Raw genomic sequence first — 17,062 nt, 5'->3', positions numbered from 1 at the left:
TCCGCGTGTAGCCCTGGCTGGCCTGGAACTCTCTCTGTGGTGCAGACTGGCCTTGAACTCAGAAATCCGCCTGCCCCTGCCTTCTGTGTGCTGGGGCAGGCCACTAGTTGATGTTCGTGACTCACTGCAGCCTTAAATTGTTCATTCATTTGTATATTCATCTTGGGCGATGACCCAGCAATCGAGAATTCAGTTCCTTATTTCATGTATTGGGAAACGGAACCTTAGCATGGCAAAAGTCAGCAATTATGTAACACAATCTAAAGCTCAGTTATTTTTGCACTTTTTTCATGTATTGCAACTTTACGTAAGCTGAATACAGACATACAGAAAGCATGTGTGGAAGAAAACAACAGTCTCCATGATTTAGAACTGGATATTAGAGTGGTCAATAATTTCAATTTAGCAATAGTTTTGAAGTTGTCTTTATCTCATTTCTTTCTCCCAATAGCACCAGAGAATTCTTTGAAAACACAACAATGGACGTTTTTGGCTACCTACCAAAATATAAACTCATACTGTGTAGAGTGCTTGGTCACAGCAAGGGGAGTAAGAACAGAAATAACGAAAATAGAAATCTGAGCAACTCCAGTCTGGTGTCTGATTTTACCCGACTGATAAGTTCCTAAGTTAATCTGCTACTGTTTAGTAGATGTTGTAGAACATCTAAGAGTCTACAAATCAAAGACAAAGGGAACACAATTAGCTTCAGCATGTTAGTTCTGACCCACCAAAGCATCATGTAACAGCTCTGATGAGTGCTATTTCCTTAAAGGATCAGGGACTAAGACACTCTTACTTGGAAATGTTGCATTCTACAGAAAGGAATAAAGTAAGCCAGGCGGTGGTTGCACATGCTTTTAATTCCAGCACTTGGGAGGTAAATGCAGGAGGATCTCCAAATTTGAGGCCAGCCTGGTCTACACAGTCAGGGCTACACATGGAAGCCCTGTCTCTAAAAACAAAAAAAACAAAACAAAGCAAAAGATGTTCACCATCCAGCCAAGAAAACACCTACCAGAATCCAAAGCCCAATAAACCACAACTCCCAGAAGGCTTTGTTCCCGGATGCGTCATGCACCCCCCTCCCCCGAACTACATCTCCCAGGAAGCCCCACAGCACCCAACCGTCCACTTCCCCCGCCCCTGCTCCCCTTTCCCCCGCAGCGCGGTGGCCGGCTAGCTCCAGCGGTCGGCGGAGCGGGCGCGCGCCGGGGTCGCGCGGCTGCCGAAGGGGGCGGGCACGCGCAGGAGTAGAGGCGTAGGGGGGGGCGGGGGACGGCTCGCTTGCTCGCTCGCAAGATGGCGGACGAGGACGGGGAAGGGATTCACCCCTCAGCCCCTCACAGGAATGGAGGCGGCGGCGGCGGGTCTGGGCTCCACTGCGCCGGGAACGGTGGCGGGGGAGGCGGCGGCCCGCGGGTCGTGCGCATCGTCAAGTCCGAGTCCGGCTACGGCTTCAACGTGCGGGGCCAAGTGAGCGAGGGCGGGCAACTGCGGAGCATCAACGGGGAGCTGTACGCGCCGCTGCAGCATGTGAGCGCCGTGCTGCCCGGGGGGGCGGCCGACCGGGCCGGGGTGCGCAAGGGGGACCGCATCCTGGAGGTGTGAGTATCGCGGCCGCCACGCCCCGTCCCCTTACCCTTCGCCTGTCCTGACCCCCCACCCTGTCACTCAGGCCGCACCTCCCCCAGCTCGCGAGCCTGCCGCGACCCTCGCCCCCGGCGGGCCTTCGCTGCTCGGCTTGGAGCCTTCTTCCTGGCGTCTCCAGTTTGTGCCCTTGCCCCACCATCCCAGTGCTCTCCCCGCTGTCCCCATGCCTTTGGCTGCTCGCAAACCCTTTGCCTTCTCCTGTGGCATGCTGCTTTCTGCTCTGTACTGACCCAGCCAGTACTGTATCCTCCCCAAGTTCTCATCTTTAACATCACAGTTTCCTGGTCTCTGCCACTCCCCTCAGACCCTGTGGACTGTCCCTTCTGCCCTCTAGACCCGGTAGGACCTGTGATCAGCTGCTTTTCCTCTGGAGGCATCATCTCTTCCCCTACCTTAAGCTCCCCTTTCTTTTCTTAGTTACTCCCCCATTATGGTAAAGCAAACCGACATTTTTGTATCCACCGCTTGGCCTTTTCTTCCCCCTTTGTAGTCATGCCATCTCGAGTATACCGTATTATCGCATGCGTTTTTTGGGGGAGGGGTTGACACTAGTTTTTCTTCCTATCCTGATATTGCAACCTAATTTCCAATCTGATATCTCCATGACCACATTTCTCTGAGTGCGTCCCTTTTCTGGCTTCCTGTCTTCCCACGTGCACACTCCTTACACTTCGGTAGTGCTTTCCTAGCTCCTACTCCCCCCCCCCCCCCCACTGCAATCGCCTTAGGTCTTTGCCTTCTCCATTTTCCTCCTGCTCTGTGCTGTTGCAATCCTACACTTTATCTTACTTGTTCCTCCAGATAGCTTTCCCTTCTCTTTGTAAGGCCTCTTCTGCTCTCGCAACTACCTTCTGCTGCAGCGGCTTCCTTCACCATACTCCTTTAGGTGGCTCACCGTCACCACCACAGCCCTTAAAGCTCCCAGGATATTGCCTTGTCTTGGCAGTTTCAACCCAGACCTCCACTGCTCTAAGCTGTGTTGTGCTTATGAGTTTGTACTTTGTACTAAAATTGTATAGTGGTTGTTGGTTGGCTTGTAGGTGCTGTACGCATTCATCGTCTCCATCCTCCTTCAACCCAGAATTCCTCTACTGCATCTATATTGTATCCCCATGACACATGGGCTCACCCCTTCCATGATAGGATTTTCCCACACAAATCTTTTTAAACATTTCATTTTAATTACAAGTTTCACAGCTGCCTGTTTTCATTTTGCAAAGCCGATTCGCCTAAGGTCTGTACTGACTGTATCTTCCAGAGGAGTCGGTTCCCTTCTTTTCACTTTTGTGCCCATTACTCTTGCTCTGTGAAATCATTCCTTCTGCTTCCTCATCTTTCCACTCCGAGAAGGAGTAGCTCACTGACGCGCTGACGCCTGCGTTTGGAGCTTTTGTACATTTCCTTTGACCTTTCTGGAAATAGATGCTTGCTTTTTTTTATTATGGTATTACAGACTATTTTCTAATATTCTCTGGCAGTGTGTTCTTAGTCTTTGTGGGAGCTTTAAGATACTGAATGCAATAATGACTTTTGATGCTCTGTACCTGAGTACCCAGGTATTTATCTTCTAGACAACCTCAAATCTGCGACTGATGATTTCTTTTGTTAGAAACTTTTAGAGTTATTTTGCTTTCCCTTTGGAAATTAACTCTGATTCAGCCTTTTATTTTTAGATTTGCAATATATAAAAGTTTAAGTGTATTAAAGTTGTAGGTCATTTGCAGCTAATGTCATCTACCATGAGTGCATAAGTCAAGAGATACAGTTGGTGGCTATTTGCCTTTATTGCAGCCGGCAGCAAAGAGCCCAGCTGTAAAGGAGTCATTGCAGCAAAGTTATGAGTGATCCTGTGGACCCCTGGGAGAGGGCTTTGCCTTGGCCCGCAATACAGGCCAGGAGCCTGGAAGTAGAAGCTAATGTTTTGGTACTGTCCTTGGGTGAGAGTAGTTTTTGTCATTTTAGGTCGCAGGGGAAAGAAACACTGCCTGGAGAAATTCTCTCTGAAAGGCCGATGGTGATAGAAAATCTTCATGGTATTGCTTTGTCCCCTTCCAGCTGCTGGTGTTCTGATCTCCAGAGCCTTTGAAACTTCTATGGTACTGTTGTAGAAGTAGTAGTAGTGATGATTCTAAACTGGTCGATAACTTCTGGGACCTCAGTTTGTCTCTCCCTCCCTTCCCTTAGGTTTTCAAGTCAGAGGAGAGAAATCAGGTACTAATTTAGCTTTAGAGACTTGTTTATCTATTTGAGGCAGGGTCTCACGTAGCCCAGGCAGACCTCACACTCACTAAGTAGCTTAGAATGACCTTGAACTTTTGGTCGCCCTGCCTCCACCAGTGTGTGCCATTTTGTTGGCTTCATGTGGTGCTGGGATGGAACCTAGGGATGCAGGGCTTCCAGCTTGGTAGGCAAGCACTCTACCAACTCAGCTATATTCCCAGCCTGAGCTCTTTAATTTGTCTTCTTACTCAAGTTCTTAACCTCTCCGTTGTCTTGGGAAAGCGGTGGAGTCTGAGTTAGGCATAGCTGGGTTATTACTGTGTACCTTTAGGATTATACACCAAATCACAGGCGGGTGTCTGGACCTTGATAACGGAGCTTGGAGAGTTCTCCCTATTTTTAAACTCTTCCCGATGCACAGCTTTTATTCCAGCCTTCGTGTTGCAGTTTGGACAGGTGGTAGAGGTGTGAGAGAACAGTGCCTGAGATTGAAGTGGGCACAGACCTGAACGTTAGTAAGAGCACCCGTTTCTTTGTGCTGCTCCTAGTCTGCTTACCAAGGTTCGAGTCCTGGGGTAGTTGTCAGCTGGAGCCAGTATTGGCTCACTTCCTGCTTTTTCCTTTGGAGGCTGACTAGATTGTGACTGGTTTAAGAGAGAATCATGTTCCAGGACTCGGTACTGCAGTGTGAAGAAGCCTGCTGGGCTCTAGATTTTATTACAGATGGGAGTTTTTCTTGAACTAACAATGTTAGTCTCCACCTTATAGTTTTCCCAGTCTAATGTGTACTAAATGTCTTCCCTTTGATGTGCACATACCTTGAGGCCAGTGTGTGAAAGATGCTTTCAAAAGCAGAACCAAAATCTTTGCACTAATTATATAGTATGTGAAGTAACTGGCTTCAGGTTAATTTCTGTAAGGTTAGAATAGGTATAAAGACACTTGATTGATTTCTTGACAGTTTCCTTTTGGAGTGTTGCCGTATGTAGTGGATTTGGAGCTGCCTATTATGTACTCAGGGCTGCATTTGAGATTATGTTTGTATGTTTTTGGCCAGGTACTGGGATCTTTGTGTGTGTGTGCATACAAATGCACAAGGCACACTTTGAGGGCTTCTAAATGTTGGGGCAAATTTTCATGTCTCTACTTCCTATCCCCTCATGGGGTGACTGGGGTTACAGACATTTTCACAGTGCATCCAACCTTGAGGTGGGTTCCAGGAATTGAACTCAGGTGGTCAGACTTGCACAGCATGCACACTGCCAAACCTGATCTGGGGAGTGTGCATTTCAAGCACGGACCCTTAGGGTTGGCTTGTAGGCATTCAAAGTCATGATGCAGGTGAGAAAATGTCAGAGAGTATGTGCCTTCCTCCTTAATAGCTACCTGGTAATGTACCATCAGCCTTTCCTTGTTAAGGTAAAGCATAAGATGAATTATGTTGTATGTGACGGTTTGTTTATTCAGGGATTTTTTCCTGTTCCATGTGAAGGTTTGAAAATCAGTGAACAAAGAGTTTGATGCAATAAGTATTTTTACAGTTGAGTGAGTCATGAAACATTGACTGTTAAGTATCTTAAGACCCTTTTAAAAAATTGATTTCTTTTTGGCTCAGATATTCCAGGTAGACTTGGGTAAAAATGCTTGAAATGATTGTCGAGCAAAGGGAATGATGATGGCAAAGTTCTCACACTTTGGTATGCACAAGAATCACCGGGGGCAGTCGTAAGCACAGGTTTGCAGGGACACTCCTTCGCCTGGTATAGGGAATGGAGCTCACATGCTAAGCCACATTCTCAGAACAACACGGTAGTTATGGACTGTTGTAGACTGTTCTCAGCTCATTGTGCTTTATCATTATGGTTATACTGGAAGTCAGTACCTAGGACTTGGCTAACAAATAGTGACTTATGAAGCGCGGAACTCCAGAGTAAAGGGAAGCCAGTTCCTCAGCAAGTGGTCTGTACAGTTGTGCTTACTTCCGTGGAACTTGCTGTTGGCCTGCCACAGCGGTGCACAGTTAAGAGACAGAACAAAGGATGCCGATCGCTGTGCCAGCTTGCAGTGTCTGCTGTGTTAGTTTGCAGTGCGGTGCCTATGCATTGGAACTTCAGCCTCTTGTAGGGAGCTTCAGAGCTCCTCAGGGCAGGGACTATGTTGACTGTTGTGTGTATTGAATCCCTAGCCAAAAGTGCAGTGGTACCTTGCCTTTCTTCTGTGAGTATTTGCTGAATGGATAGGAGTAAATTAGCCCTGTTTTGTGAGGAGAAAGGGTACTGCTTTGAGTGACAGCCAGAATTAAATCCAGCTCTTAAGTTTCCTTCCCATTTTTAAAATATGTTTTGGTTATTGACTGTTAATAGTCAAGTTCCTTAATTTTTATTTTTTAGAAGTTACACAGATCTATACGGTGTATCTTGATCACATCTATCTCAACTTTTCCCAACTCTACTTAGGAACCTCTCATGAGCTGGGTGGTGGTGGCACACGCCTTTAATCCCAGAGGCAGAGGCAGGCGGATCTCTGTGAGTTCGAGGCCAACCTGGTCTACAAGAGCTAGTTCCAGGACAGGAACCAAAAGCTACGGAGAAACCGTGTCTCGAAAAATCAAAAAAAAAAAAAAAAAAAAAAAAAAAAGGAACCTCTCATGACATCTCCTTCCCAACTTCATGTCCTTCTATAATTAATTAATTATATAATTTAAAAAAATTTATTTTTTATATGCATTAGTGTTTCACCTGCATGTATGTCTGTGAGGGTGTTGATTCCCCTGGAACTGGAGTTACAAACAGTTTTTTTTGTTTGTTTGTTTTTTTTTTTTTGTTTTTCGAGACAGGGTTTCTCTGTGGTTTGGAGCCTGTCCTGGAACTAGCTCTTGTAGACCAGGCTGGTCTTGAACTCACAGAGATCCGCCTGCCTCTGCCTCCCGAGGGCTGGGATTAAAGGCGTGCACCACCACCGCCTGGCTTACAAACAGTTTTGAGCTGCCCATTTGGATGCTAGGGATTGAGCCTGGGTCCTTTGGAAGAAGAGTCAGAGTTCTTAACCACTGAGCCATCTCTCCAACCCTCTAATTTTTTAAATTTTTTTTAAAATTTTTTATTTTTTCTGGAGACAGGGTTTCTCTGTGTAGCTTTGGAGCCTGTCCTGGAGCTCACTCTGTAGACCAGGCTGGCCTCGTACTCACAGAGATCTGCCTGCTTGTGCCTCCCGAGTACTGGGGTTAAAGGTTTGCGCCACTACCGCCTGCCCCCCTCTAATTATTTTTAACCCACTCAGTCCAATTAGTGCTGTGCATATGGGCATGGATGTAGGTCACGCACTGGGGCACCAGGGACTCTCCCAGTGGTAGTATTCCTGGCTGTATTCTTAAAGAAAGTTCCTCCTCCAGTCATCAGCTGCCTGTAGCTCCATAGCTGGGGGTGGGGGCTTTGGATAGTACACTATTCTTGATGGCAACTAGCCACTTAAAATCAAGTTACTTTCCTGTAAAAATGGATAGCAGTTGAACTTTGTTTCTATTTGTGAAATGTGACTTATGTTTTTATTTATCCTTTATGTCATGTTGTTAATTTGGATAAGATCGGGGTCTAAAGCAAGCTTTCCTTGCCCTTGCTATTGCTGCTTTTCTCTGTTCCTAGCAAAGGAACCATGACAGCCATACTTGTTACTTCAAAAATACGTCTTGTCTCCTGAGTGAGGCTGCAAACAAGCAATAGTAATTGAGAATGCTCTTACCTTCCCTTGGAAATCACTTGTGTCAATTGCTGTGACCAAGACAAGGACTTTCAGGCCATGGTGGCGCTCGCCTTTAATCCCAGAACTCAGGAGGGAGAGGCGGGTGGGTCTCTATGAGTTCGAGGCCAGCCTGGTCTAATAGTGAGTTTGAGGCCAACCAGGGCTACATAGAGAAACCCCATCTAAACCCCTCTACCCTTCTACCCCACCCTTGAAAAGTGAGTCTTTGATTAGTAGCATAAGGGCTAGTTTTTAATTTGTGGTGGACTTTTCAGCCACCACTATTAACCACTAATAGTTAATTTTGGTTTGTTTTAGGTGAGGGCTTTATTACCATGCTGTCTTGGATAAGTATTTTAGAAGCTGAGCCTCATTGGGAATAATTCTTATGAAATGGTAGATAAACAGAGAGAGTTAACTGGCAAGCAAACATTTTAATTTATGATCACAGCAAAGTGCTTTAAGAACATAATCTGTGGTAAGATTATTCATTGGTCCTTTAGGCGGTGGACCTTTCATTCACGCCTTTATCCCAGCAATCTGAAGGCAGAGGTAGGTGATCTCTGTGAGTTCGAGGCCAGCCTGGTCTACAAAGTGAGTTCCAGGACAGCCAGGGCTGTTACAAGAGAAACTCTGTCCCAAAAACCAAAATAAATAAATAAAAATTATCCAATGGATTATGGCATTACTAACAAAAGGTGTATTAGTAGTGTGCATATGTGTAAATAGTGAATACACGCACACATGTATGGGTATTCATGTGTGCAGCAACATATGTTATGATGGTTAGAAGGTAACTTTGGAGTCCACTTCCTTTCCTTTCACCTTTATGTGGGTGCAGGGAAGAGAACTCGGGACAAGCCTTCCAGGCAAGAGCATTTCCCAGTGAACCATCATCTTGCCATCGCTGTTTGGGTTTTGTTTGTTTGAGTGCTTGTTGGGTCATGTCCACCCTCTGACAAAACTGACTAGTTCATCCTGAGGCTGCTAGGCCATATGCATGCTAGCCAGGTGGTCCACCACTGTAAGTGTATTTTTTTTTTCTCATGTCGGCCCACTTCAGGTCAGCTGGTTCCACTGTTAGGCACAAACTGTGTGTCAAGTATCACTAGGCTTGTGAGTCAGTAGTCTGGCTCTCTGCCCTTGAGAAGCTTGCTTTACAGTGGGGGAGGTACTAGAAATAGTTTACTCTGTGAAAAGCAAAAGAAAGTAATGGAGGTGAATGAGGAACGGAGTGGGAATTCAGAGGAAAGAGTGGATACGCATAAGATTGATAAGGGGTTAGATGGTTCATAGAAGGCTTTTATACAGTTAAAATTGTGTGTTGTGAGCATGTGGCAGACACAGTGCTGTGTGTAGGTCAGAGGACAGCTTTATCAGGAGTAAGTTCTCTCCTCCCACCATGGCTTCCTGGGGTTGAACTTCTGAGGCAAGCGCTTTTTCCCATTAAGTCTTCCTCCCATTGGCTCCTACTGAAGGCTTTTAAAGGGAAACTGAGGGACAAGTGTGATCTCAGTAGTAGAGAAAGAGGAAGGGTTTCATAGGTTGAGGGTCTATGGGAGGAAGATGCAAGAAGTTCTTAAGATAGCAAAGGTCCTCAAGCTGCTGTTTGCAGGCTGGTGCCATAGAAACTGGAAAGGAAGGTTAAAATGAAATACAAAAAAGGTCTTGAAAGCAGTGCCAACAAGTTGCTTCCCTCTCTCCCCCACCAGACAGTTTCTCTATGTAGCCCTGGCAGGCCTGGAACTCAATCTATAGACTCAGGGGTCTGCCTGCCTCTGCTGGGATTAAAGGCGTGAGCAATCATGCCTGGCTATAAGTTTGGATTTTGTTCTTATGTACTGAGAATACAGTTGTGTATATATTTGTACCCATAGTTTTCTGCACATTTTGTTTTTATTTGGTTGAATACATTTCCATGGCTGGAGAGGAAAAATTGCTATTAGAATTAAAAGAATTTCAGACCATTTTCCCCTCTTGGACTGCCTAGGACTGTATAAGGATGGTAGCTGAGAAGAAGGAAGCTCTGAAACCCAGTGCTAGGAGCAGCTGATGAGAGGCTGCCTTTCATTTGATTCCACTTTCCTGCCTAGTCCGCCCAGCTTCTGAAATGTCTGTTTCCTGTCACCTTATGTTGTAAGTGACTGCGCCTATATTTATCACTGCATTGACAGCATCTTCATCCTCACATGCTGCGGGGCCCTGCCTCTCATACCTTGTTGTAGCTGTGCTTTTCTCTGTCTCTTACTGCAAGATGCTACCTGGGTTTAAATCCTTTCCATTGATGGGCTGGGGAGATGGCTCAGGGGTTAACAGCAGTCACTTCTTTCCTACAGTCCCCAGCACCCAGAGGGCAACTACAGCCATCCCCTCCAGCTCCAGGGGTCTGATACCTACGTTTGGTTTCTGGGCACCTTTGTTGACCCTCATTTGTGTGAGCACACAGAGACCTACATAAAAATAAATCTTAAATCTTTTGTTTTGCCGTAGCCTGTTGGGAGTTGAGGTGACTAAAGATGAGAAGTTGATATGATATTAAAATATATACCTAAAGTCTGTCTTCAGGTGAATTTCTGCCGGGTCAGGAATGTGTTTTGTGAAATGCTCTTAGTTAAATGTCAGGCACTCTGCTGCGAGTCATTTCTTACTACTGCCTCTGCCGGCCCAGGAAGGTTCTCCCTGGAGCTGTTCCCAACACTGGGTATTTGAGTTGCTAAATGAGGCCTTGTGTTTGAGCATCCTTATGTTCATCCTCCAGTGAACTTCTCTTATTGTGAAACTACTTAGTAGAAGCTGGTCTAGAACTCTTGATCTTCTCACTTGCATATTACCACATACAACTTTGAGGCAACATGTGAGGTTGCTCAGACTTGCTGTGTAGCCAGGCAGCCTGCCCTCGATGTTCTTCCATCTACCTGTTGAGCCATCACACCCAATGGAGAAACATGTATGGTGATTTTTGTTTGTTTGGTTGGTTTTTGGTTTTTCGAGATAGGGTTTCTTTGTATAGTCCTGTCTCTCTTTAAACATGCTCTGTAGACTAGGCTGGTCTCTAACTCAGAGATCAGCCTGCCTCTGCCTCCCAAGTGCTGGGATTAAAGGCATAGGCTACCACCACTCAGCAAGAAACATCTTTTAAAAAAATGTTTTGTTTTTACTTAAGCTATCAAAAACTTGTTTTGGTGTGTGTGTGTGTGTGTGTGTGTGTGTGTGTGTGTGTGTGTGTTGGAGTTAAACCTAGGGTCTATGTATGCCAAAACACTCTTTTTTTTAAGTCAAGATTGTTTTTCTTAATAATTTATTTTATTTTATGTATATTAGTGTATTTCCTGCATGTATGTCTGGGTGAGGGTGTTGGATCCCTTGGAACAAGTTTACAGACAGTTATTAGCTGCCATAGGTGCTGGGAATTGAACCCGATCCTTTGGAAGAAAAGTCAGTCCTCTTAACCCACTGAGCCATCTCTCTAGCCCCTCATTTTTTTTTTTTTAAACTTTCTTTTTATTTACTCTTGGTGTCAGGGCCAACTCTTTCACCTGCCCCAGGTGTTGATGAAGGGGACACCCCCACCCCCACTCCCATGCCCATGCCTCCACATGACAGATGAATAGTGGGAAACAGCTCTTTCATGCTCACAACGTCAGGGCTGGCTCGCTCACACCTCTGCCAGCAGGGTCGGCTCTACCGTGCTTGCTGCCCAGGTGAGTGTTGCAGCTGGTGAGGAGGTCAGGCGGCAGAGTAGGGGGTGCATCTTTCCTTGCCCTCACCACCACATGGCAGACAAGGGATGTGGCCAGCTCTTCCACTCTCACACCCTCAGGGCTGTCTCGCTTAGATCTCTTCCAACAAGATCAGCTCTACTGCAAAACACTCATTCTATTGAACTGTACCCCCAACTTTATCCAAAATGTGATAGATTTGAATGCTAGACCACAGATCAAGACTGAACTAATAGATCTTTGTAGTCTATGGACTCCATACACAAGTGATTTGCTTATTTCGTTTTGAAAAGAGTGGAGCCATCTGCTTGTTGACTGCTTGTGTGGATACTCTTCAGTTGCTTTTAGGCTGGTTATTACAGAACCGTTCAATGAAAATAAGGAAATTGCTCTTTGATCCAGCAGAAGTTTCTTAAGTCTGTCTAGGTTTTAGTTAGTATATTTTAAAATTGGGAAATGGACTGAGTATTTGGAGCTTGTGGAAGATGTGATAACCTTGGGAAGTTTGGAAATGCTCTTCTTTTGCTAGTTTTCTCATCTACAAAATGTGCAAGGTGTTTGTCTATTGAACATACTATGAGGGTTATTGTATGTATGTATGTATGTATGTATATTAAAAGATGCTATTAATTGCAAGAGCCATAAGCCCTGGGGGCTGGAGAGATGATTCAATGATTAAAAACACTTGCTACTCTTGAGGATACAGGTGAGTTTCCAGCACTCACATTGCAATGGCTCAGATTCCAGGGCATCCATTGCTCTCTTCTATACCTTGTGGACACACATACTCAACATGCATATACATAAATCTTCAAGCCGGGTGAGGCTTGAATTTTGGCACTCAGTAGGCAGAGGCAAGTGGATCTTCAACTTTGAGACCAGCCTGGTCTGCATAGCAAGTTCTAGGACATCTACAGTTTTTATATAGACAGACCCTGTCTCAAAACAAACAAACAAACAAACAAACAAAAAAGAATAAGCCTGGAATTTTACGTTCTAGTGGGAGTGAATTGAATCAGTTTGGTTTTACTATTGATAACAAATTTTGGTTTCACAGGTAATTGCCAAACTTTTTCTTTCTGAATAACTTGATTATATTTATATAGTAAAAAAAATCTTAGAGCCTTATACTTATTTTCCTGAATGACAAATAGATTCATTTTTCAGAAATTTATATGCTTCAGTAGATTGTATTTGCAAATTGATTGCCTTGTAATTACAAATTTAAGGAACTTTTTATTCTTTCCTAAGCAATAAACCCTGGTTTGTTCTGCTGGAGGTGTTCAGCTGGAGAGCTGGTGAGCTTTCTGTCCTTCCCTTGCCTCAGGCAGGTGCTGTGGGAGAGCAGGTAGCCAAAGGCAAAGTCCTTGTGTAGCACATTCTTCTCCAGCTTGGGAGCGTCAGGTGCTGACCCACACAGTTCATTGGCTTTGCCAGGGCCAATTTTTACTGTTGCTAAGATTCTTTTTGCCCAGTGTCAATTTTCTGCATGGAAATACTTTTTGTTGTTTTTGTTTTGTTTTGTGTTTAGAGATAGGGCCTCTCTATGTAGTCCTTGGCTGTCCTGGAACTCACTATACAGACCATGTTGGCCTCGAACTCAGAGGTCTACCTGCCTTTGGCCCCTGGAGTGCTGCTATTAAAGGTGTGTGTCACTACACCTGGCTGGAAATGCTTTAAAAATATTGGTAAGGACTGGAGAGATGACTCAGTGGTTAAGAGCACTTGATTTGCAACCAAGAGAACCAGAGTTTAGATCTTTTTTTCTTTTTCTTTTGTTATTTCTAGACAGGGTTTTTCTTAAGCAAGGTGTCCTGTAAAAGCTGTAACTCCAGCCTCTAGGGATTCGATGTCTTTGGATATGTCTCTACAAATACACGTATACATTTACAAATAAAAATATTTTTAAGCCAGGCGTAGTGGGATACTCAGCACATAGGAGACTAAGGATTGTCATGAGGCCAGTCTGGGTTATGTGGTGAAACTCAGGAACAAAAGGGAAACTTTTCTTTTGATACTTAAAAGACCTGGGAGAGCCAGTGCAGCCCAGTGAGGATCAGGGTCTCCAGTTTGAAGCCAGCCTCATCAAAGCAAAGCAGCAGAGGATCTGTAAAAGGCTGAGAGTGTACAACTTGATCTGTATGCAGATAGCATTTGTTTTGTCCTCCTTTATCAAAGATGACACCTAATTAGATTAAAATGGGTGTTTTGTATTTGTACTGGTTATGTTGTATTTATTTTTGGTGGTTGTAGTTTGAATCAAGGTACCTTTTCTTTTTTGAGGCAGGGTCACTGTATAGCTCAGGCTGGCTTGCCTCTTCGAACAGTGAGAAACTTGGTTTCTCTTACCTGCTTTCTTGTCCTCTTTGTTTTTGCCAACAATTTTTTTTTTTAAAAAATCATTCTATTCAAGTATATAGATACATTACAGTATTTAGATATAGCAGTAGCTGAATTGTTGACTCGCACCCCTTGAAGAAGCAAGCAACTTTCCTGTGCTTCTTTTGATTTTAGGCTTATAGACTTCATTTCTGCTTATTTAGTTCCATGTCTTTTTCTCCACCCTGTTTGAAGACCCTGGGTTTGTATAAAATATTCTGAGATAAAAGTAGGTTATTTTGTCATTGTCTGGGGTTCTTCTGGTTTTCAAAAATTATGTATGTTAAGATTTATTCTATTAAATAGCTTTGTGTCGTGTGTGCAGTTGACATAAGCTTCCATGTGGGTGGTGGGAACTGAACCTGTGTTCTCTGCAGGAGCAGAGCAGTCAGTACTCCAGCTCCAGTAGCATATTTCTTTATTTCAGCAATCAATAGTTAATTGTGTGGATGTCCTACAGTTTGCTAATTCATCCACCCCCTTGAAGGACATCCTAATTACTTCTAGTTTGGGGCAGTTATGAGGAAAGGTGCTCTAAGCATCTGTGTAGAGTCTTTTGTGTTGGATATGAATTTTTCTGTACACTTGGATCAACACATAGGAACATGATTCTTTTTTCTTTTTTTTTTTTGGCTTTTTCGAGACAGGGTTTCTCTGTAGCTTGGAGCCTGTCCTGGAACTAGCTCTTGTAGACCTGGCTGGCCTCGAACTCACAGAGATCCGCCTGCCTCTGCCTCCCGAGTGCTGGGATTAAAGACGAGCATGATTGTTTTTATTGCTCTGAAAAGATACCATGACCAAGGCAACTCTTATAAAAGAAAGCATTCAACTGGGGGCTTGTTTACAGTTTCAGAAAGTTATAGTCCATCATCATCATGATGACAGGGAGCATGGTAGCAGACAGGCAGACATGGTGCTGGAGAGGTAGCTGAGAGCTTTACATCATGATCCTCAGGCAACAGTCAGAGAGAGAGAGAGAGAGAGAGAGAGAGACAGACAGACAGACAGACGGACGAGACGTGCTGGTCTTGGCATGGGCTTTTGAACCCTCAAAGTCCACTTGTAGTGGTACACCTCCTTCAGCAAGGCCATGCCTCTTTCTTTTTGTGTGTGTGTGTGTGGGGGGGGGTTCCACAGAAGGTTTCTCTGTAGCTTTGGAGCCTGTCCTGGAACTAGCTCTTGTAGACGAGGCTGGCCTTAACTCACAGAGACCCGCCTGCCTCTGCCTCCTGAGTGCTGGGATTAAAGGTGTGCGCCACCACTGCCTGGCAAGGCCATACTTCTTAATTCTCCCCAACAGTTTATTAACTAGGGACTAAGCATGTAAATATACGAGCCTGTAGGAGCTGTTCTCATTCAAACCACCACACAAAGTGACTATACCGTTTTATATTTTTGCAGCAAGGAGAATTGTATTTGTTCCACGTCCTCACTAGTACTTGGTATTTGACATAATCAATTTGGGCTTTTAGCTGTATTTAATGCCATACTATTGTTTTGATTTGGGATTCCATTCATTAGAATGTTGAATATCTTTAGTAGATGTCTGTCCAGATATTTTGCTCTTTTTTAATTAGAGTTGTGGGACCAATAAGAAGGCTCAGCTGATAAAGGCACTTGCCACCAAACCCTAACCTTAGTTTGATCCTGGGGCCAATATGGTAGAAGGAGAGAATTGACTGACTTCTATATGCACACAATGTCATATGTCATATATATATCTCATCAAGTCAGGGCTGGCCTCAAACTCACAGAGATCCTTCTGGTTCTGCCTCCCAAGTGCTGGGATTAAAGGCATGCACTACCTGGCTCATTCTCTAAGTTGTCTTTTATAGATGCGTTTTTAATTTTAGGTAAGTTTAGCTTGTTACATTTTTTTTTTTTCATTTGTGGATCATGTCTTTAGTGTTAGATCTGAAGTCTCATTTTCAAATACCAAATCACATAGATTTTTCTACTTTTTTTTTCAAGAAGTTTTATAATTTTTGGAGACGGCCTCACTATGTATCTGAGGCTGGTTTTCTTAGTTAGGGTTTCTGTTGCTGTGAAGAGACACCATGACCACAGCAACTCTTATAAAGGAAAACATTTAATTGTAGTGGCTGGCTTACAGTTCAGAGGTTTGGTCCATTGTTGTCATGGTGAGAAGCAAGGCATCATGCAGGGTAGACATGGTGCTAGAGAAGACTGAGAGTTTGCTGTAGAATAATCCTCTTATACACTCTAAAGATTTGTCACTTGAATTGGTTTAGCAAAACACTCATTGACCAGTAGCCAGGCGGGAAGTATAGGCAGGGTGACCAAACTAAGGTTGATAGGAAGGAGCAGGGAGGAGTCGGGACACCAGCCAGATGCAGAGAGCAGGATGGGCACACTTGCCTGAGTGTACTGAGAAAAGATACTGCCAGGTGGGCGAGTATAAATAAGGAAGGAATATGGGTTAACTTAAAATGTAAGAGCTAGTTAATAATAAGCTTGAATTATTGGTTGAGCATTTATAAGTAATATTAAGCCTCTGTGTGGTAATTTGGGAAGTGGCTGCTGGATATTTGGGGCTGAGCAATTTTGAGACAGGAAACTTCTGCCTACAAGAGTTCTTATATCTTGACTCAATAGGCAATAGGAAGTGGTCTGAGACACTGGGCATGTCTTGGGCATATACGAGATCTCAAAGCCCGCCTCCACAGTGACACACTTCCTCCAACAAGGCCATACCTACTCCAGAAAAAACATACCTCCTAATAGTGCCACTTTCTTTGGGGACCATTTTCTTTCAAACCACCACATTACACTCCCTGGTCCCCAAAGGCTTACAGCCATCTCATAATGCAAAAATGCATTCAGTCCAACTTCAAAAGTCTTCATAGTTTGTACCAGTCTCAAACTTATTCAAGAGTCTAAAGCTCAAAGTCTCTCCTGAGATTCATATAATCTCCTAACTGTAATCCCCTGTAAAATCAAAATAAAAAAGCAGATCACATACTCCAACATATAATGGCTCAGGATATGCATTGCCATTCCAAAATGTGGGGAAGGGAAGTAGTAAGGAAATGCTGAACCAAAGCAAGACTGAAAACCAGCTGGGCAACTCCACACTCTGTATCTCCATGTCTGATGTCTAAATGCTCTTCAGATCTCCAACTCCTTTCAGCTTGTTGACTGCAACATACATTTCTCTCTCGACATGGTTCTACTTCCTGTTAGCAGCCCTCCTTGGCAGGTATCCCACTCCTCTCCAGCATCTTGGTGTCTTCAGGGCAATCCAGCTTCAACTTTTCAGCTTCATGCAAGGACCTCTCTAAGCTTCCATTCGGGATACTTCTGATATGTGCCTGGTCTTAGCAACTCTCTTT

General features: G+C 44.3%; 1 protein-coding gene across 2 annotated transcripts in view; it reads left to right on the top strand.

Annotated features, from left to right (window-relative positions):
- Window positions 1-1,161: 1,161 nt before the first annotated feature.
- Window positions 1,162-17,062, top strand: part of LOC121450518 (sorting nexin-27) — a 104,283-nt gene continuing 88,382 nt past the window's right edge. For both annotated transcript variants that reach the window (XM_041655478.1, XM_041655479.1), the window contains exon 1: window positions 1,162-1,607. In XM_041655478.1, the coding sequence (XP_041511412.1) occupies window positions 1,303-1,607 (305 nt within the window). In that variant the 5' untranslated portion in view covers window positions 1,162-1,302. The remainder of the gene's footprint in view (window positions 1,608-17,062) is intronic.

Source organism: Microtus oregoni, unplaced genomic scaffold, assembly GCF_018167655.1.
Source record: "Microtus oregoni isolate MIOR12 unplaced genomic scaffold, Mior012 000007F_ref0000211, whole genome shotgun sequence".
NCBI classification, from domain to species: Eukaryota; Metazoa; Chordata; class Mammalia; order Rodentia; family Cricetidae; genus Microtus; species Microtus oregoni.
This window is presented reverse-complemented; position numbering and strand designations above follow the sequence as displayed.